Source organism: Mirounga leonina, unplaced genomic scaffold, assembly GCF_011800145.1.
Source record: "Mirounga leonina isolate KUSES-001 unplaced genomic scaffold, KU_Mleo_1.0 Mir_174, whole genome shotgun sequence".
In the NCBI taxonomy this organism is placed as follows: Eukaryota; Metazoa; Chordata; class Mammalia; order Carnivora; family Phocidae; genus Mirounga; species Mirounga leonina.
In genome coordinates this window covers 64,505,060-64,527,997 of record NW_023270451.1, presented here as the reverse complement: position 1 = coordinate 64,527,997, position 22,938 = coordinate 64,505,060, and the positions used below count along the sequence as shown (strand labels likewise).

Sequence of the window (22,938 nt, the reverse complement as noted above, 5' to 3'; positions counted from 1 at the left end):
CCATGTATATATTTTACACTGATTTTCTTTTTATTTGACTGCTTTTATTGCCATTGTTTTCATTTAATGCAGAATGGCTGATATTAAGTAATCGGATTCATTGAAATTATACTTTGCCAGCTTAAGTTGTCCATTCAGGTTCTCTTGTCATGGATTCTTATGCCATTTATTAGTGATGTTGAGGAAGAAGGACAGTTTCATATGTTTGTATATGATGCCACATAAAATAAATTATAAAAACATACTGTACTACTATATGTAATAGAATGTAAGCTAAAGTAATTGCAAAATATGGATACTTTTTTAATCTCAAATTCTTCATTTTAGAAAGCACCATTAAAACTTATTACTATATTCACTACTTCTGCTTTCTTGTTAAAGTAAAATCCTATGTTAAGTGTTCATCAAGTCATCCTATTCAGTTTAGTAAGTTTATTATCTTATCTACTTCTCCCTTTGTTTCTTTCACAATGTGTTTTTTCCAAAATAATAAAAATTTTCAAACATACAGAAAAATTGAAACAGTTGTATAGTGAACACTCATATACCTACTACCTGGATTCTCTTTGCTCTGTCATATACTCTCTCTGCCTTTTACTCCATCAGTCCATCTTATATTTTGATATATTTCAAAGTAAGTTGCAGACGTAAATACACCTCCTAAACACTTCAAAATGAATATCATTAACTAGAATTCAATATTTGTTGAGGATTTTTAAAATTTTTAGTGTAAAGTTATATGCAGTGAAATGGACAAGTTAAGTGTACCATTCCATGTGCTTTGGCTACTATATAAACCCGTGTAACTTAGATCCCTTTAAAAACCTAAAACATCATGCTTGTTGAAGGAGGTTCCCTCATGCGCCTTCCCAGCCAGTCCTGACCTCCACTCCAGCCCCATAAATTCTGATTTTTTTTGCACCATAGATAATTGTGCCTCTTCCAGAACTTCAAATAAATGGAATAATATATTATGTACTCTTCTACGTACTATATGTTTGTGAAATTCATCCATATTGCATGTATTAGTAGTTCCTTTTCAATTCCTAGTAGTATGGTATGAGGTAGACATTTTTTTCAATATGAATTTCTAGTCATTGAAGCACCATTAGTTTCCTTTCTGTAAGATGACTTGGGTGTCTGTCAAAAACCAAGTGGGTATAAATGTGGATTTATTTCTGGGCTTTCCGGCCAGAAATACTTAGTAGTATGGTGTGAAGTAAGCATTTTGTTTCCTCATACTAATTTCCAGTTGTTGCAGTACCAGAGTTTTGCTCTCCCTTTGGATTGCTTTGCCGCCTTTATCAAAAATGAAATGCAGGTTTATTTCTAGGCTTTTTTTGTAATTCTGTTGATAGGTTTGTCAGTCTTTATGCCAGTATCATATTGCCTTGATTATTATAGCTTTATAGTAAGTCTTGAAGTCAGGTAGTATAAATCCTCCAGTTTTGTTCCTTTTTCAGGATCATATTTTATATTCTAGGTTCTTCACGTATTCACTTAAGTGATAGAATCTCTTGTCTTTTTCTGCAATAAAGCCTCCTCAATTTTGATTAGGATTGTATTGAATTTACAGATCAATTTGGGGAGAATTGATGTCTTAACAGTTTTGAGCCTTCCAGTCCGTGAGCATAGTAAATTTTACTCTTATTTGGATTTTCTTCAGTTCCAGTCAGCAATGTTTTATAGTTTTCAATGACACATGGGATTTTTAATGGATTTTAAAACTGTATAATTCTTCTTCCCTTCTTCCTGTAGGCTCTGGATCAGTATCACTATATGAGGTAGAAAGATGTCAGCAACTATCAGCTACAAGTAAGACCATGTTTCATTTTTGAAATGTGGGTATAATAGTGTGCATAATAAAGTCTATTGTTACCAACTGATTTGTTCCTATCTAATTTTGAGAGCAGATATCCATGAGAGCAAAAATATATCCCTATTTATATTTTATTTCCCTCCCTCATCCTAAGTGGCTTATATAAAATGGAACCCAGAAAGATACATGTTTTTACATTGACTATATAATTAAGTCACATATATGTAAGATTTATAAAACATATTCTATTTAACAGTGCAATGGGGCTTATTTTGAGAACATAAAATATCTTATACGACATAATTTTTATCTGTTCATGCTCTGCCCTTAGCTGTGTGCCCATAAAGGCGCTCCTTACAATATACTCCAAAACTTTAATGTTAGCAGTGATAGTAAATCTGTCAGATGCCCTCTTTCTGTTACTTCAGCTCAGATAAAAAAATTTAAGAACAAATATTTTTAAGCACAAGTCTATTAAATGAAATTCTGTAATATACTCTTAAAAAATATGAGTTTCTCATTATTTGAGAAATAACATATAATTATGAAATGGGAGAAAGCTCAAAGAAAGAAGCTTGTGGTGGTGTTATTGGAATAGGAAGTGTCAGTGTATACTCATGGTTTTATACACAGATACAGAAGTTGATGCAAATAGGTCTTTGTATATATGTATTCATTCAAATACATATTCATATAGGTGCATGTGTGTGAGTATAGGTATGAACACGTGTGCATATATACCCTATCTCTGTCCAGTTAAAGGGCTTTGAAATAATGGCACGGCCCAGTAGCAATGAAGGCACCTGGTGCACAAATCTTGGCTTATAAATAATACTCCCCCTTAAAAGGAGTCAGGGCTGCTTATAGAAATAGCAGACTCCAGGATTGGAACAGGAGAATTATAAGATGAGTCTGGAACATCTTGTGCCAGAAGGTAAAGAAGTTCTCAGTTAATAATGGAGCATGTCAAATTTGATACAATATGAGCATTAAAATAAAAAATACTAGCGATGGAATAAAACTGAATAAAGTAGTAATCCATTGGTCCATGTGGGTAGTAAATAAAAGAACAAATGAATGAATAAATAAATGAGATTAAATGGAAAGCTCTTAGTTACAATAGAAAGATGACTAGTAAATGTAAAAGGAATGATGAAGTTAGGGAAGAAAATCATTTTGCAACCATGATAGTAATAATTGATTTAGTTGTAAATCATCAGTAGGTCCTAAACTATCAGGATCCTAAATGTTTACTGAGGAGTGGGATATTTATATTTCTCCAAGTACTTTCTTATTATAAAGGGGAAAATAATAAGTTTATAGTGGAGAGATCTGCTGAGTACCACCATAACCAACTGAGCAAAGTTACCATTCCCAGGAGTGAAAACACTGATAAAATATATACCTCTTAATACGATACAGAGAAGGACAATTGTATCACTTATTGTATAGCATACTGCCAAAAATGCATGATCTGTATCTGATCATGAGCAGAACCAGACACACCCAAATAAATGGCCTCTACTTCTCAAATATTATCAATGTCATGAAAGATAAAGAAAAGCTGAGGGACCGTTCTACATTAAAGGAGTCCAAAGAGACAGGAAAAATAATTGCAATACATGGTTCAGGATTGGATTCTGGACCTGAAAATAAAATTCTGAATAAGAACATTATAAGGGGGGGACAGATGGAGAAATTTGAATAATGTCTGTTGATTCAATGATAATTTTACATCAGTATTATAGGTTCTGAAGTTGGAAATTGCACTGTAATAGGACAATGAAATTTCTTGCGAAATACACACTGAGATATTTAGGGATAAAGGAGCATGATATCTGGAAATTATTCTCAAATGATTCATATATATGAATCTGTAAGGAGATACATATGGAGAGAGAGCTAAAGACATGATGATGATAAATGTGGCAAAATATTAACAAAGCTGACAATATAACTTTAAATAATTCAATTCTGTATCTGGTTTGGGGAGTTTATATTATGAATATTCTTATTCTTGTAGATTATTCTAATTAAAAATTCTTTTTAGTACTTACAGATCATCAATATTTAGAGAAAACCCCAATATGTGCTATTTTGAAACAAAACGCTCCTCAACAGTATCGTATTCGAGCAAAATTAAGGTCATATAAGCCGAGAATACTCTTTCAGTCTGTTAAACTTCATTGTCCTAAATGTCATGCACTGTAAGTATTTTCCATAATAAAATGGAAGTTTCTATTTCATAATGTTTATGAATATACATTTTCATATATATCAGTTTAAGTCCTGGCAGTGAGTAAATTATGACTTTGTGTATTGTATTTTGAAACAGTGGTAACTTTTTTTTGTTTTTTTTTGTTTTATTATGTTAATCACCATACATTACATCATTAATTTTTGATGTAGTGTTCCATGATTGTTTGCGTATAACACCCAGTGCTCCAGTGGTAACGTTTTTAAGAGAAAATACTAAAATCTTAGTAAATCGTTCTGATATTTCTTAGTAATGATAAGTAGGTGCTTTTTTGCAATCTGAAATTCAATTTAGTAGCTCTGATACATGGGAACAAATAATAAACTATAAAAATATTTGAGGAGGGACGCCTGGGTGGCTCAGTCTGTTAAGTGTCTGCCTTCCGCTCAGGTCATGATCTCAGGGTCTTGGGATCGAGTCCTGTGTTGGGCTCTCTGCTCAGCGGGGGTGTCTGCTTCTCCCTCTCTCTCTCTCTGTGCGCTCTCTCTCTCTCTCAAGTAAATAAGTAAAATCTTAAAATATATATATATATATTTGGGGAGACTTTCTCCTCACAAAAAAACTTAAAAATAAACCTTTAATAACTAAAATTTTTAAATAGAGAATTCTGCTTAGATGAAATTTTTTTTTTTAAGATTTTATTTATTCATTTGAGAGAGAGAGAGAGAGGCAGAGAGAGCACACACAGGGGGAGAGGGAGAAGCAGACTCCCCGCTGAGCTGGGAGCCCGATGTGGGGCTCGATCCCAGGACCTGGAGATCACGACCTGAGCCAATTGCAGATGCCTAACCATCTGAACCACCCAGGTGCCCCTGGATGAAATTTCTAAGTAAGTGTTAGAGAAAGCCTTGTTGGCAATACTTCTGTCTTATAATATGTTAAATATAATTTAAATTTTTATTAATCATTGAGAATTCTCAGTGCATCAGACTTTATTCCAAACATCAATTATTATATATATAAATAAATTTATAAGACATTAGAATGAATATGTACTTATTAGCTCAAGACATTCCGAAATTATTTTTAATCTCTTTTCCTTTTTTTATACAATTTGTCTTTCCTCTAAATATATAATGTGTAAATAAAGTACATTTCCATTTTAAAGTACTTACTTGTGTGTGCACATCTGTGTGCACACTAATACTAATGTATGTATATTTTCCCCTCCAAAATCTAAGTATGGTACTGTTTGTAGAGATTTTTGATCATCAAACCTTAAATAAAATGGGGGACCATCTGCTACCCATTTGAGCTAAAATGGTAGTTGGAATTAAAATATAAAAACAGACATCAGGTACTTGCTGAAGTATTATTAAATTACAGTTTGTCAAATTCTCTAAAGTCATATAGCTTTGCCAAACAAAGCCATCCTCTCTGAGCATTTTTTTAAACAAATAAAATCATCTCAGAAGGGTTAAGAGGTGTTACCTAAAGTTACACCAGCTGGTTGGGGACAGAACCAGGATAAGGACATAGACCTTTTGATTCCAGATCATGCCATTTCTATTGCATACATACTTTACCAGGTGACTTTTTAAAATTATTATTCTAAGTTAAAAGTAATCAAAGAGAATGTTGATTAGTAAAGTAGGTCCCCTATGAAAGGGGAATTACTTAGGTGGTAAGTGGATATTGAATGGGCAGCTGTCTTTTTTTCCCCACAGAGAAGTTTAACATTCTATACAAGAGGAGAATTAATTGGTGCTAGAAATAGTTATAAGATCCTTGGTATCACAAAACCAGATAAGGAAATTCTTGGCAGTTAATGTAATTATGGTATGAATCTACTTAGTCATGAAGTATCATCAAATACCTTTTTTGTTGAATAAGAGTCATTTAATCTGCAAAGTGAACTATCTCCATATTTTAAAATAAGTAGCTGGCTCATCAGCATATAAACAATTTTTTTAAATTGGATAATTTGTTAAATTTGATTTTCTAAGCTTATACCAATTGTTTTGTATTTCATTGTCAATGATTTTAGGCAAGAAGTTCCACATGAGGGTGATTTGGATACAATTTTACAAGAGGGTGCAAGTAAAACCCCAGATATCAAACTACAAAATACATCATTATATGATTCGAAAATGTGGACCACTACAGATCAAGAACGAAAAGTTGCTGTTCATTTTGTAAAAAATAACGGTATTCTTCCACTTTCAAATGACTGTCTGATTTTGATAGAAGGTAAAGTATTTTAGTTACTGTTTTACTAGAATACAGCTTTTGCTTATGTCTTTCTCTGATTAATGATTGTTAAATATATTTTAGGGGCAACCTAGGACATATAAAGTCAAAATGTTATTTTAACTTCCGTAAAATGGAATATATTATATATAACGGGTAGATTTAAATATATACATATACACAGACATAAATTAATCTGAATGACATTTTGAAGTTATACATTGAACTCAAGTGTTTGCATTTGTCCACCTTTTTGGATATAATCTTAATGAGATTCAAGCTCATTGTGGAGCTGAGTATTAATCAAGAGGATGCTTGTTAGGTACAGTTGCTGCTGTTTTGGCCTCTGGATGTCACTGTTGTTCCATAAAAGTAGAATGAAAGTCATCTATTGATATGTAAGTCAAGGAAGGGACCCTTGAAACAAGTGAAGATAACTCGACATATGTCTTAAAAGAATGAAACTGAGTCATATTTATTTTTGCATTTCCTTTCCACTTTTGTCTAATTTTAATCTGATGTTTATCACATATATATACCACATATTTTTTCCCATGCCAAATTTAGTTTCATTATTTTCCTTGAGACTTTTCTTCCTTGAGAACATTCCATAATAAAAGTAGAACATCATCTTTAATTTGCAGAGAAATCTTTAGTTTTATTTTATAAATGAACTGATCTTTATTACAGTGGATTATGATCATTTTTATTACTCACATTTTTCTGTTTATAAAAGTAATATGTAATTGTTTTAGTGTATGTGTGTATATATATACACATATATATATATGAATACACATGAATATTACCATTGGTATTATTTTCATGAACATCTTTTATTTTAACATATTTATGGTTTACCAGAAATGATTTTCATTTCTATGTATTTAATTACAATAATCCTATTCAGCTAGTACTATTATAAGCTGTTTTTTATACATGAGAAAACTGAATCATAGAGAAGTTGTAGGTCTTTCCCAGTACAGGTAGAAGTAGAACTGAATTGTTCCCTGTTTTTTTTGACATAGTAACTCTACAGTGAACTTTATCTTCCCTCTGGATGAAGTGTAGTTAGGGGGGCACAAGGAATTAAGTAAATGTTGCCCAATTACTTTCCAATAAAGCTGTCATAGTATTCATATGCTTTAGTAGCATATGAGATTATCTGTCCCCCCAACCTCATCATCATATACTAGCACTTAAGAAAATTTGTCCACCTTGGTGAGTGAAATGTGGTATCTTATTCCATTAGCAATATTTTAATCTCTACCAGGAAATAGATATAAAAACAAAACACACAGACACATGCACACACAAAAAATGGAGTAAGACTGTGTGCTCTAAAAACAAAATAAAGCCCTGGACCTATCAGGTTCTGTAAGAACTGTCCTTGTAGGGCCAGCTAAGAGGATATCAAGTATAACATAGGGTTCTTCTGTGTTACACAGCCTCCCACAATTCTGTGATGAAGTCAATCAAGTTAAACTTAAGGGTTCAAAAGAAGCTTGAAGAAGTACCTTTAGCTCCTGATCCTATCTTTAATTACCACTCATACCACAAACTTTCAATCTCATCTACAATTTCTCAATTCTCATTCCACCCTCCAGCCATATCAAACTGGTGGCAGAAATATCTACCCTAAACCCAGGATATTTCTCTGTGCCTCTTTGCCATTCCATTGCTGTTCTGAGAATTTTTGCTCTAGTACATGTTGAGAAGAAACTCAGTAATTCCTGTTACTCAGCGATTCATGTGAAATACTTAATGAGCATCTACACATACAAAGCAGTCTTCTGATTCACCAGGCAGATTTGAGTGGTTCTTATTGCATAGCGTATGACCTTTCAGTAGATCACTTTTCTTCTTGTATTATATTTGCATCATATCTGTCTTTTATAGATTTGTTTGCTTATTAGAATGTAACTGCCCTAAAGCGCAGGATACATGTTTATTTTAATCTATATATCTTCAGCACCTAGGGTAGGACAACAGGCATGCAGCTGGTTCTCAGTAAATATATATTAAGTAAATAAGTATATCCAGAGTAATAACACTTTTTAATGAAAGTCAATGAAAATATATCTGAAAGCACTTTAAAATTTAAAAGTGTTCCATCAAAATGCAAGCTATTTTTATTTTATCGTATTTCTGAGTATTATAACCTTAATCAGAGCTAGGATCTAACTGCAGTATGACATGGCAGAACTGTGGTTTCCACAAAGTTGTGCAAAGAGGAATGGGACCCGGGCAAGTTGCTGTCCTTACCAAGATTTATCTCCTTTTTCTGAATAAATGCTCCTTGGATTGTTTCAAGACTTTGGTTAATTTCTAGAGTTCCGAAAACAAATTTGACAGTTTTGGCCAATGTTCTTTTTCCTTGTATGGAGCAGTGTATTTTTGGAAGTCCTTACTCTGCTGTGCTGGAAGTGCTCCCCCTCACAATTGAGTTTAACATTACAAATTTTAGGAAGTACATGAAAGTATTTTTATAAGTCGTATTCTCTTTCCTTGGAGAGGAAGAATTATCAATCTAGGTGAAAAATACACCAGAAAAGGTACCAGTAGGTTTGAGTGATTAGAGTACTGCCTTCTGGTAGTAGTGCACCACTGGGCATCCTCTTTCTTCTCAGCCCACATGACGGCTTTTAATGGCCACTTTGTCATAGAATTGGAAGTATTGAGGATTTTTCAGGAAAAACGAACAAACACTATACATGAATTATTATTATCTGAACTTTTTGCATCTGTACTTATTTATTTCACAGAGAGAGATAGCGAGGGCAGGAACACAAGCAGGGGGAGTGGGAGAGGGAGAAGCAGGCTTCCCACCGAGCAGGGAGCCCGATGCGGGGCTCGATCCCATGACCCTGGGATCATGACCTGAACTGAAGGCAGACGCTTAATGACTGAGCCACCCAGGCGCCCCCTTGCATCTGTATTTAAATATAAAGTTGACCTGAAAGTTTAAAAGATTTATTTCAAACTCAAGACTACATTTACCTAGACATTATTAGTGTGTATAGCAAATTTAATAATGAGAATCCTGTTATACTTTGGCTCTCAATTTTATTTTCTTTTGAATACTTAACCAAAGTGTTCTGGCATAAAAGAGCAATTTGTATAAAAATTTAGGAAAATGGTTAAAATTTCACAAGCCTTGTATTTTGCTCAAGTCTCAGCATTTTTGTGCAGTGGTTTCTTAAATCAGCGCAGGATACTAAGTTTACAAATTATTATATTTTACAATAAATGTATTAATCATCTAAATTCATGCCTTCATTGTCTTTTTCTTTCAGTCCCCTTAGTCTTTTACTATACGTCATGTGTTACTTAATAGACACTCGATCTTGCCTTCATTATATTTGTACTACTTGAAGGATTTATTTATTCTTTGTTAATAGGAGGTACACTTGGTGAAATCTACAAACTCGCAAACAAGTTTCATAGTGTAATTCCTGTGAGATCTGGCCATGAAGACTTGGAAGTCCTTGATCTTTCAGCACCATTCCTTATACAAGGAAAAATACATCACTATGGGTATGCTTTCAAATCTGGGAATTTTGGGAATTAAAAACTGCATAGCAATAATTTTTATTATTTTATCCTAGTAGTAGCTATATAGTCAATGGATACCAATTTATATGTACTAGATTTTTGTGGTATATATTTATTCTTTTGGTAGCATATGTATTGACTACCTACAATGTGCTAAGTATAAGGCTAACCCAGGGGCTAATATTCGTTTGTTTTCTTTCATAAAGATTTAGATAATAGTACAGAGAAAGGTTCAGAGCTGTATCCTCATAAAAGTTAAGTGATTGAATTCCAAAGTTTCTGTGCCAGGAAGTTACAGAGTAGTTGGCACTGAGGAATTGGAAGATAATCAGAATATATTAGGAGCTAGAAACAGGCATGCATTTCAAGAAATTTGTAGTCTCTCTTGTACTTTTTTAACTTTATGGTTTCTTTTATTTTACAAATTTTTAAAATAGTAATATGATTATATTTATCAAAATGCTTGTGAAATCTTAAAGATTTTGCTTACTTAGGTTTTAGTTACTTTATTCAGATTTCTGGACCTGATTCTTTTTAAACAGAATTTAAACTAATGCTTCAGTTTCTTTAACAGTTATACATCTCTTACGGTTTTTTATTTCTTGAATCTATTTTATTAATGGATTTTTTTTTAGAAAAGTTTTCATCTCTAATGTAAATTTAAATTTATTGACATAAAAGTGTTTATAGTACTTTTGATGATTTTTAAATCTCCACTTTGTTCATGAATCCACTTAATATTATTTGCACCTTTTTTTTTTACCTTTTTTGCCAAAGCAACTAGATTTGTTCTGATACTCGCTATTGTTACATTATTGTTCATATCTTTATTTTTTGCATTTATTTTTTTTAGGTTTCCTTGGCTTTTCTTTTTTTATCTTTATTTTCTGCATTTACTTTTTTTAGATTTTTTTGGTTTTTCTTTTTCAAACCTTTTTAATTGAATGCTTATCTCACTTATTAATTTTTCATATATTTTTTAATATTTACATTTAAGCCCATAATATTTCCCCTGAGAAAATGGCCATAGCTTTAACGCAGGATTTGATAGGTAGTGGTGTTTGTTCTTTTTTTTTTTTTAATCTCTTCTAAATGTTTCCTAATTCTCATTATGATTTCTTCTTAGGCCCATGAATTATTTAACTGTGTTTTGAAGTTTTCACAGACGCATTTTAGGTTCTATATTTTTTTTTGTATTGTATTGTATTTTATTTTATTTTTTTAAAGATTTTATTTATTTATTTGACAGAGAGAGACACAGCGAGAGAGGGAATACAAGCAGGGGGAATAGGAGAGGGAGAAGCAGGTTTCCCGCGGAGCAGGGAGCCCGATGCGGCGCTCGATCCCAGGACCCTGGGATCATGACCTGAGCCGAAGGCAGACGCTTAACGACTGAGCCACCCAGGCGCCCCTTTTTTGTATTTTAATTAGATTACTTTTTAACCAAATAGCTTGATATATATCATAATGATTCTTTGAGATTCATTTAGCTTTGCTTTATCCCAAAATGTTTGTTCAGATTTTGTATATATTGCCTATATTTTAAAAAGAACATGTATTCTTTAATAGCTGTGTCTAATGTTTAATAGTGTTTAGTTATGTCCGTTAGACAAGCTTGTTAATCATATTCAAAACTTTTTTCCTTTGTAACTTTGTCTGTTTAATCACTTAGAGAGTGTGCTTAATGTCCTCTTTGGTGGTATGTTTGTGATCTTTTATTCTGTCAGTATTTGCTTTGTATATTTTGAGGCTCTTGATGGTTTGCTTTCATGTTTCTTTGTTGTTACATTTTAGGAAGTCTCATAAATAAATAATTAGGACTAGATTTTAGTTTTTTAATAGATGAGTTTAAAATGTTAATTACTGATATATTTAGGTTTTATTTCTATGTTTTATGTTGTTCTGTACTCACACGTCTACTCTTTCCCCTTTTTTTGTTATTATTTAGCTTATTTTTTTCCTCTAGTCTTCTATTGGATTCATTTATAAAAATGTTCTTAATTTTTCCCTTTTCCCACTTTTACTGATTTGGAAGTAATGAATTCTGTACTTAATTTTTACTTGTTACCCTTATATTTTAATTTGTATACTTAATTTTTAGCTTGCATACTTGCTTTATCAATGTCTAGAGTTAATATCACAGCCTGTTTTTAAGGAAATAATGTCTTCATTCTATTGCCTTTTTCTATTAAAGAAGAAGTATCTATGTATTTGAAGGGTGGAAGAGGAGAATATTTAATATAGGGACCCTCTGTTTTTCGCCAGATTAGACATGAAAAGGAGTCTGCATGAACCTTTTGGACATTGATTTTTATATTTTTATTCAAGTATATTTTCTTATCAACATCTAATCTTATGATGATATAAAAAATAATTACTTGTACTTAAAGTATGTTTGTATATTAATCAAAATACCTATACTAAATAACGTGCATTTTTAGTATATTTTATAGTTTCAGATTGACTTATATTACAAAAGATAAGTATAATATTAGGCATTATAAACTGTGAACCTCTAAATATGTGTTCACTGAATATATTATTCAAAGTCTTGCTAGTACCGACTTCCTTATTGAGAATAGTTTTCTCCTATTGGTTATATTTACTTAAGACCTTAGCTGTTATCACAGAGCCATCAAATGAAAGAGTCCTCAGAGATGTCTTTTTCAACTTTTTTGTTTTGCCAACAAAATCAGCCAAATTAATTAACAATGTGAATCTGGACCCTCTCTCTTGTTCTCAACTTAGTTGTTTATTCTGAACCATACTATCTTTTTGATTGCTTCTGTTGTAAAAAGCTTATTTTTTTTTACAATTCTGCTTGTAATATGTACATTACAATATGAAAGGTGCAACACTGTTGTTTAATAATTAACTTCAAACTGCATGTTTGAACAGTGAAGATAAGTTATAATTAAATGTTATAATAATTATTTTTAAATGCCTATGGTTTTTTTCTGTCATTAATTTCAGATGTAAACAGTGTTCTACTTTGAGACCAATAAAAACTCTAAATTCCCTGGTTGATAAAACACCATGGATTCCTTCTTCTGTGGCAGAAGGTTAGCAAATTTCTGTGTCCTGCAACTATAACTGTGTTCGTATAAGGTGACCTCACTGATTCTATTTCAGTTGTTGATATTGTAAAACCAGAGCAAAGACTGAGCTAAAGTTTAAACTTTACTTAAAACAGTTCACGGTGATTATAATAAAAGTATAAAGTGAAGTTTAAAATGTTTGAAAACTTGCTTCCAGGATCTGCCAGTATCTTTAATCATTACAATTTAATGTTCAATAATTTGTTTTAGTAGTGATTATTAATCATAAATACAGATTCTGAAAAATCCCTCCAGTTCACAGTATTTTTGTATTAAAAACAGTTTTAGAGATGGCTATTACAGCTCTTTACCCACTACGCATCTTTAGCTGGAATAATAAGAAACTTTTTATATCATATTCTTTAACTGTGATCATCCAGCATTGGCTTAAAACTCTGTCATTGACAGGGGACTGATTACATTGCAAGGCAACATACCCCTTAATTTTTAAGTAGTTCTTGGTGAAGCAAAACTACGGACCACATTCTGTCCACTAGAATTAGAATACATGCCTTCTGTAAGATTAACAGGCTTTGTACATTTGAAGGTATCTGTCAAACCTTCACTGAGTCTTTATTTTTCCAACTAGGCACCCTCACTTCATTTGGTATTTTCCCACATTCCCTACTATTTTGTTTTCCTCCTTAGCAAACATTTCATTTTACCAATGTTCTCAAAGTTTGGCATTAAAAGCTGCAAATAGGGCTGCAAATGTTGGCCAGTTCAGAATATAAAGAAAACCTTTATTTCTCTAAAATTGGACACTTTGCTTCTACTAGCCTGAAAATTTTATTGTATCAATATTTATTTGTGTACTTGGTTTTGTTTTGTTTTTTTTTTTTCTTTGCAATCTAACTGTATGATACTGCTATCTCATATTTTGTTTGTGGTCCAGTGAAATTCCAGGTTCCTTTCATTTGAGCTCCCTGCTTTCCAGCGTGGTCTCCCCATCCCATTCTTAATGCAATTCTTTGTGTGTGTGGTCCCTCAGGGTAGATTTTACATTCACCCTTCTTGGTATTAGCTCAGTTTTAACCTATGGAGACCTTTAGAATCCTACAAATCAAGTCCTCTGTATTAACAATTTTTGTCATGTCTGTATGCCCTAATTCATTTCTCTGTATTCTGATTTATTCTTCTTACTTGTCCCTTAATTAATCCTTTTAAATATGGATTCCACAAATGAAAGATAGTATTTCATTTTATAAACATATTAAATGTCTCCCATTTCCAAACACAAAGTACCATTTTAACCTATGAATTTTCGTATCATTTAATATCTCTTTAATTTCTTCTTCCTCATCTTATCAAATCATGAAATCCCATCTTCTGACATTTTTGTCCATTCAACTAGATGATATCTTAAAAAATAAGTGATCCCTATATTTATAATACAAAGGGGAGAGACGTTACAAAATCATAAATTTTTTTAGAACGTTCTGGTATTTTAATTTTGTCTTTTATGAGGCTAACATGCAATGAATTGTAGTACATGAATGAGTTTTTATGTTTTCTATCAAGTTATCAACTCATTTTAAAGATACATTATATTAATATTTCATCAGTGCTCATGAGTCATTGCCGCTATATAGGTATAGTGTAATGTTCTAAAATGAATCTGCTAAATGAGTTTAATATATATTGTTATTGGAGAACAAAAGGCATATATATAAGTTGTTTATCTTAAATTATTTTAATAAACAAAACTAACAATATCATACAACAATTTTTACTTTACTTTGATTTTATGGAATAGAAGATTCATATGGTTTGATCTTTTTTCCCTTCACTAGTACTGGGTATTGTACCCCTTCAACATGTGTTTGTAATGACATTTACTCTTGATGATGGAACAGGAGTATTGGAAGCTTATCTCATGGATTCTGTAAGTAACAGAGGTAGTGTAGATATTTCTAAGTAAAATATTTTTTTAATTTTAATGTATTTATTCATTCCTACTTTATTACTGAGAGGATTTAAGACAACTTAAAAAAATAAAATGCAAGCACATAAATTAAGGTGTCTGTATATTTATCCTGTTTTGATTTGACTCTAAATTTAATATCCATGTAATGATAAATTGAAGAATAGGAATTTGAGGAGAGACTCTTCAGTTTTGCTCCAGGAGCCAAAGGCAGAAGTGTGAGCACACCTTCTGTCTAGCAGCATTTCACTAGGTTTTTGAAGTCTCCACATTTCCATATTAAAGGGAACTAAATTACTTTGGAAGGTCGGTGGCTATATTGTGTGAAGCTAGGGAGCTATCCATAAACCTCCCTCATTTCTAACAACAGTTCCAAGCTTGGGGGTTCTCAGGACCACCCTTAAGTTTTGATAATCCACTAGAAAGACTCCCAATAACTTCCTATAAGTTATAAATGCTATTATGGTTTATTACACCTAAAGGATACAAATCAAAATCATCCAAGGGAAGAGCTGCATAGGGCAGAGTCCAGGAAGTTCCAAACATGGAGCATCCAGTTGTCCTCTTCCCATGGAGTAGCAGACAGTGTTACCAGCCTGATAATGATGTGTCACAGTACACATGTATTGTGTATTGAGAGCCAGGGAAGCCTCACTGAGCCTTAGTGTCTAGAGTTTTCACTGGGGCTCTGTCATGTAGTCATGGTTGACAGCCCATATGGCTGATCTCAGTTTTCAGCCCCTCTGAAGATCAAGCTAATATCACATTCCCCAACCTCCGCACCCTGTATCTCTAGTGTGACAAACAAGGACATTCCTAACAGGCATATTCGAAGGGTTTAAAGATTATTTCCAGAAGCCAAGGGCAGATGCCAGATTTCTGTTAGTGGTAAGGTCGAATTTTTTTACTGCACACATTGGGAAACAATCTGGGGTAAGGTTGAGAGAATTTTTCCTCCCACCTAAACAATTCATTTGTCCATTTATCAAATAAATATTTAATGAGCACCTGCTGTGTGCTAGGTACTATTGTATATGATGGGGTTATAGCAGTGAACAAAGCAAACAAAATCCCTTCTTTCAAGAAAGTATAGTATAAACTGATAGAGGAAAGAAAAACAAATATACAACATATGTTATACTCTTTTAAACTTAACACTAGATTTTTTCCTATACACAAAGAGAATGATAGACCTCACTCTTTTCTAAATACCATTATTCTTACTATCATTAAGTCAGAACAGTTAATGGGATTTTTTATATGTATATCTCAATACTGTTTTTAGATTAAAGTAGTAAATCATATTTTAAGAGTTCAGACTAGAACTCTGAATTCTACAATCTTGATAGAATAAAATAGTCTAGATTATTTTAATTAGATAATATTGAAATACTTTTCATATTAATTATGACTTTAAAAAAAAGATCAACTTCCTGGGCACCTGGGTGGCTCAGTCAGTTGAGTATCTGCCTTCGGCTCAAGTCATGATCTCAGGGTCCTGGGATCGAGCCTGTTGTTGGGCTCCCTGCTCAGTGGGGAGTCTGCTTCACCCCCTCCCTCCCCCCTCCCCCTGGTAGTGCTCTCTCTCTCTTTCTCAAATAAATAAAATCTTTAAAAAAAAAAAAAGATTAATTTCCTTTTTTCTTCTATAATTTTTTTTAAGGACAAATTCTTCCAGATCCCAGCATCAGAAATCCTAATCAATGATGGCCTTCAGCAGAGTATGGATATGATCTTGGATATGTTTTGTCCTTCAGGAATAAAAATTGGTAGGCAATAATATTTTTTAACAGTCTCATCATTCTTTTTCTTGAAACAGTATTTAACATGTATCTAATCTGTAGACTTAGAGGTATGAAAACTTTGAAGTCTGAATCTAAATAAATTATTGTCTGATCTGCCTTTTGATGAAGACAGTGGCAGGGAGAAAATAGTTAAGAATCATAGTTCCTGAAATGAAAAGATTTTTAAATTTTTTGAAATATAATAAAGGGGAGGCAGTTTTGATCACAAGGACATTTGATACTGTTTTTATGCATACAAACATTTGAAATTTTGACAAGAAACATTTTCTATAACAGGCTTCATTTAGCCAGTTTAATTCATTCATGAATTTCTGTCATATTATTAATATCATAATATTAACTAGTTTCAGGTTTTATGCATTTTTATTTTACTAATTGTTTTTTATCAGCTGTAGTTCTCTGGATAACATTTGATTCATCAACCAGATGTTCAGGTCAAATTGTATCGATTACATCTACTGCCACTGACTTCCTTTTGTGGCCATTATTTCTGCTTACATTGAAATTTGAAGACCTCAATCATAGTAAGACAGTTTGATTCTTCTAACAATTTTTCGTCAGTAACAAATTTTGCCAGCTGCAGGTTTAGCTGCTGTCAGTTTAATTTTTTTAGGTTATTTTTAATCGGCCTTTATTTTCCCCTGGTCAGTCTTTGAATTTTGTAACAACTCCAAAAAGATAGCTTTTATACATCTGTAACAAGGTTTAACTTACATACTTTTATTTGATGGCAGCTTTGATTTTGGTTTTAATTCTTTTGGATAGATTTCTTGAAATAAACGTCTCATTAAAAAGCACGGGTTTGGTAGGCTTTTGATACATGCTGCCAGATTGCTTTTCAAGAATATTTTACCTATTTATAGTTCTACCAGCAGTGGAGGAGAGTGCCTGTCTTGCTTGACTCTTGCCAATATTGACTATATTAAGTGACTTTTAAACTTGAACTTGAAGAAGCATTAAGAAACTTTTCTAGAAATATTAAATAGATTTATTGCTGTCATGACCGAAGCTTGGAAATAGCACCTACAGCTGCCAACATTGTCTGGACTCAGTGCCTGGTACCTGATGGGAGTTTCAGCTAGTCAGGTGTATAAGAGCCTGAGCTGATGTGAACCTCAGGTTCGGTTTCTTTGCAGTCAACCAAGAAAAAAAAGAAAAACAAACAAAAAAACCTGGGGAGGTCAGCAGCAGGAAGAAAAGGAAGAAAAGTTGGGAATGAGATGGCTGCTACCTTTGTTGTCAAACATTTGGAAAACCCTACATTTAATTATTGTTTTCTGTTGGAAAAAAAATCAAATTAGGATTGTTACAAAACAGTAACAAGAAACCAGTGTGTATTTGGAAGAGTAGATAATATTAAATTTGGTAAGTGTATTTACTTTTCAAGCTAAATTAAATTTTAATTTTTCTAGCTAAGCATTATGCTTAGATACATATTTCAGAGATATTTGTTTAGTTTTAATGGTTAAGTAACATTTTTTTCTCATTTGTAGATGCATATCCGTGGTTGGAATGCTTCATCAAGTCGTATAATGTCACAAGTGGAACAGAGCAGCAAATTTGCTATCAGATTTTTGACACCACAGTTGCAGAAGATGTAATCTAATATTGTCATTCAGCTTAGCATATGTAAAATACTGTAATTTTAGAAAACATTATTTTCTGTGAGATTGTTATAAAACATGTAAAGGTTTAACTATATAGTTTACCTTTCATTTTAACCACAGTGTACATTTTTTTTCACAAATAACATTGTGTTATCTTAATGCCTTCTTGTGAATAAGTTAAAAATGTTCCTTTTGCTCAAAATTTCCAGTATGGTGGCGGCTAGGGGCATAAAGGAGAAAGGGGAATAAAGAAGGACTGTCTTCATTCACCCCTTGCAGCCCTTTCGGAGAACCTGTTCTGTACCCTACACTAAAAATCACTTTCCTTGTTGTTTTTTCCATGTGTCAGCCACTAATTTGTCTGCCCGCCACCATCTGTGCTTGGCTTCTTTTCCTACCCTGGTTCAGCATTGTTAATGATTTTAGCATGGGTATGGGGTTAGAAAACGTCCTTACGTTAACTCACTCAGCTTTTACTGAGTGCAAAGTATGTAACGGCTAGCGGTTTGGTTTTGCACAAAGGGATCTGCTTAAACAAGTAGTCTTGTGGAGAAGTGCTCTTCTGAGTGAGCTGCAGCGTACTTAACAGGAGTGGTTTACTTTAGGTCTATGTGGCAGAGTTGCTGTCTTCCGGTGCTATAGACCAATTTAGGATAAATCCATTTTCTAAGACCTGAATTGTGTGCTTTTGATTGCTTGTTTCTCTACATGATATTAGAAGTTATTGCATTGCACCTTGATCTGATAAAGCAGTCAGGTTTATTACAATGTTACTGACTTACATTACCCTTTTTTAATAGTCTTACGTAATATATATTTCAGACTGAACATGGAATGAGATATTAACTCAAAGAGTAGTCCGCTTTTTATCTGACAGTGTTTGTGAAATTTAAAATCATGAATATTCAGTTTTATACAAATACTTGTATATATTTGTATATATGTATAGACGTATGTATATTATTTGGTAAAGACTAAGACATACACATATGCCTAGTTCAGTATTAGTGAAGAATAAATTAATGTACATATTTCACCTGTTTTCTTTATTTGCCCTTTTTTGAGTTGAGGCGTGATTGGAGGCAAAGAATCAAAGCAGGAATGCCAATATAGCAGATTCTTAAGACTGTCTATACAACAGGAACTGTGCAAAGCATTTAACATATATCTGAGTTTCGCAACAACCATTTTCCTGATAAAACTGAGGCTTGGTGAGCTGACTTCACGAAGTTCACATGGTTACTAAGTGCTAGTCAGTACGTGTATTCTGGTAATCTGTGTTCAGAGGCTGCACTGCCAACCATGCCAGGATTCTGGGGCAACAAGCTAGCATGGGGTTTTCTGCAAATGAGTCCTCCCTTAACGTATTTGAAGTAACATTGGAAACAGATTATGAGAGGAGTCAGTGTTATGTTTTCTTACACTCTCAAAAGGCTTTTAACATTTTATTGGCAAAAAAGGTTCAAATACTCAATTTCCTCTGCTCATAATAATTCCATATTCTAGTTCCTGAGTACATTAGCCCATCCCCAGACCTAACTACCCATCTCCCATCACTGAATTACCATCTTGTCGGAGATGGTAGAAAAAGAGGCTGATGCTGCTGTTTTGGGTGTAAACTCTTAGTTCAAAACATCTTCAGGGAAAAGTTTTAGGAACCCTGTGAATGAACTGATTGATTTCAGTATCAATGGTATGCTGGGGATACGAAGGCCAGGAGCCATTTTCTCTTCAGGAGGCACCGAGTCTAGAAGAGGAGGGGTCAGAAGGTACGTCAGGTCACAGTGCTGTCTCCAAGTTGATAAAATAAAACTCCTCACATGAGTCTTTACTGGGATAGGTCATTGCTCTTTTCTCTTTTTTTTTAGTAAACCCTCACATTGTCCTCATTTGTTTTTTAGCTTTTCAGCTTTGAACAAGAAGAGTTCTATTAATACCTAGTGTTTATCTAGTAATGATGTGTGCATCTTACCTTTATCAGGACCTGGGAAAGCTAGGAGAATTCTGTATCTGGAGCAACAAGTAGACAGGCATTCACTGTGCCCCGATTTGAGCCATGTCCCCTTTACTGTCCATGTAAATAATGGTAGCCTTCCTATCAGATATAAAATTACATAAATTTAAGCATGTAGTTTGTGTATAGCCTTTTGCTCAAATTCCATTCTCTGCAGCATCCATTAGATACTACTGGATTGTCTCTTTAGCCCCTGCTCTGTTCAGTATGAGGAAGAGAAGGCATAGCTTAGAAAATCTGAGGCAGTCGATTACACAATAATGAGAAGTGCACTGCTCACATGCTCTTTCTGTCCCTACACTCCATTATACTGCTTTATTTGAGGGAACTATACCGGCCGAGATGCAGTGCATAATTCCCCCTCCTCCCCCCTTTCTTTTTTTTTATACCTGGCCGTGTTGCACTTTGGGAGTTGTTTCTGAATGAATATAGAGAGGCTGGTGTGAATGGACTAGAAGAAGCTGAATACACCTCTGTCTACCTGAGAAAGCAGTCTCCACACAATGGGGCACTGGCTGCGCAGTTTCTGAGTCCATATAGTTCCTGGGCTGTAGCTACTTGCAGGTCACAGAGATGGGCCAGAATCTTTAACCAGCTGTGCTCGTCTGTTTCCAAAGTCAAAGCATGAGTTTGTCACTATTTGTGACTCTCAATCCAGCCAATTCTCTTCTACACTTTCTGGAAGCTTTCCTTGGTATCTGGGGAAATAGCTGGATTCTTCTGATTATTTTCAGTGTTTTGAATTTTGACCATGTATTTCACCAAGTTTTGTTTTTATCCAGAATTCTTTTAAATAAAAGTAATACGTATTTGTAAGAATTGAAACAGCATGAAGTATATGAAGTTGAACTAATTCTTACTCTAACTAGTACCCCAGAGGAAACCACTTTTAACAGTTTGGTGTATGATTTTCCAGACTGTTTTCCCTAAGAATGGGTAAATATGTGTATGTATACTTTTTAAAAATAACATCATGCTATAAATATATTTCTGCAACTTTTGTCACTTTATAAAGTAGACCTTGTTCTTTATAACAATACATATAGAAGGAGAAACTTGTTTGTAATTACTCAGCGTAAGTAACTTTTTAGGGAATTCTCTGATTATTTCACTTTCTATTTTTATCTTGATTTTTGGTCTATTTAAGTGTTCTATTTCTTACTGTAAACAGTTTTGGAATTTTTTATAGGAATGTATGCATGTTACCTATTCTGTTGACTTTATCGCCTTATAGTTATTCATAATATTTTATTATTATTGCTTTAGTCTGTGATTTGTCTGGTGTTATTTTCCCTTTAAATAAATCTGAAGCCCCTGGGACCTGGTTTCATTGTTTCTACTGGAGGTTCTTAGGTGATGAGAATTTTGAAGACCTGTCCAACTTTTAGTACAGATTAGGACTCTGCCATGACACAGTTGTCTTGAGATATTCTTTAATGCTTCAAAGGACTCATTGTAGAAAAAGAAGAATTTATGTTAATGTAAGAAAGGAGAATGCCTCCTGTAAGGCTTTTCATTACAAAAAAGGCTTTATGATGGCCATGATGAGTCACCCTAAAGTTCTAAAACATCATTAGAGGGGAAATAAAGATATGTCTTCCCGTGTTTGCCCTGCAGGATCTCTGGATGGCGTCAAAGCCTCCTTCCCACTCCAGGAAAAAGACCTAGTCAGCTGGTAAAATCTGGGCCTAGTAATCTTTCTTCTCTTCCCTCTGGTACTTGGAAATAGTATCAGAACTCACTAAACAGGAAGTCTGCAGTGTGCTCAGGTATGTGAGATCACATCTTCGTTTGGCAGCCAGGGAATGAATCAGTAGCACCATGTATTATTTTTCTCTGCAGTATTGTGATTTAAGAAATTTGAGATCACTTAGGGTTTCGAAGTGATGGTCATCTTACATGGAGATAAATGTCCTTCCATTCAGGACTGCATATGATGGATTGAGAAAGTGTTAGGTATCAATTACAGTGATAAGGATAATGCATTAATGTATATGGGAGCTCTCCCTCAGATGTGCCAGCTGGTGAAACATGGATAGTTCAGAGACTGTCTATTTTTTCCCCTTGAAATCTAGGCCATAAAGGCACATTGGTATAGCATGCGCATGTGTGTGCACGTGTGCGTGCACATGCTTGCTTTTATTCTGTGCTTTGAGTTCACTTTGCAGGGTACTATATTAGAATTTACCTGACAACCTAGTCCACAACTACCAAAGAAAGACATTTTTAAGACGTTTTCAACTTGTGTGAAAAGTTTCTTTCATTTCATCTGTTGACAGTAGTCTGAAGATTTGGAGCATGTGTTCATTGAAAGCCTTCTTATCATCTATTAATATATTCCATCAAATATTGTTACAGTTTCTAAACAAGTACATTTTTTTTTTCAAGATTTTTTATTTATTTATTTGACAGAGAGAGAGACAGCGAGAGCAGGAACACAAGCAGGGGGAGTGGGAGAGGGAGAAGCAGGCTTCCTGCCGAGCAGGGAGCCCGATATGGGACTCGATCCCAGGACCCTGGGATCATGACCCGAGCCGAAGGCAGACGCTTAACGACTGAGCCACCCAGGCGCCCTAAACAAGTACATTTTTATATACAACCCTGAATCTCTGGTATATACCTTTTTTTTTTTTTTTTCCTATTCCTTCAGAATGATTTTTCCCTTCTTT

General features: G+C 33.7%; 1 protein-coding gene across 7 annotated transcripts in view; it reads left to right on the top strand.

Annotated features, from left to right (window-relative positions):
* Window positions 1-22,620, top strand: part of POT1 (protection of telomeres 1) — an 82,249-nt gene extending 59,629 nt beyond the window's left edge. For 5 of the 7 annotated variants that reach the window (XM_035021032.1, XM_035021033.1, XM_035021035.1 and 2 more), the window contains exons 13-21: window positions 1,759-1,815; window positions 3,870-4,026; window positions 6,064-6,266; window positions 9,668-9,803; window positions 12,795-12,883; window positions 14,713-14,804; window positions 16,507-16,612; window positions 17,038-17,172; window positions 18,142-22,620. In XM_035021032.1, coding sequence (XP_034876923.1) covers window positions 1,759-1,815; window positions 3,870-4,026; window positions 6,064-6,266; window positions 9,668-9,803; window positions 12,795-12,883; window positions 14,713-14,804; window positions 16,507-16,612; window positions 17,038-17,172; window positions 18,142-18,254 — 1,088 coding nt within the window. In that variant the 3' untranslated portion in view covers window positions 18,255-22,620. The remainder of the gene's footprint in view (window positions 1-1,758; window positions 1,816-3,869; window positions 4,027-6,063; window positions 6,267-9,667; window positions 9,804-12,794; window positions 12,884-14,712; window positions 14,805-16,506; window positions 16,613-17,037; window positions 17,173-18,141) is intronic. The other 2 variants (XM_035021038.1, XM_035021039.1) reach the window with 1 other exon arrangement.
* The last annotated feature ends 318 nt before the right edge of the window (window positions 22,621-22,938 follow it).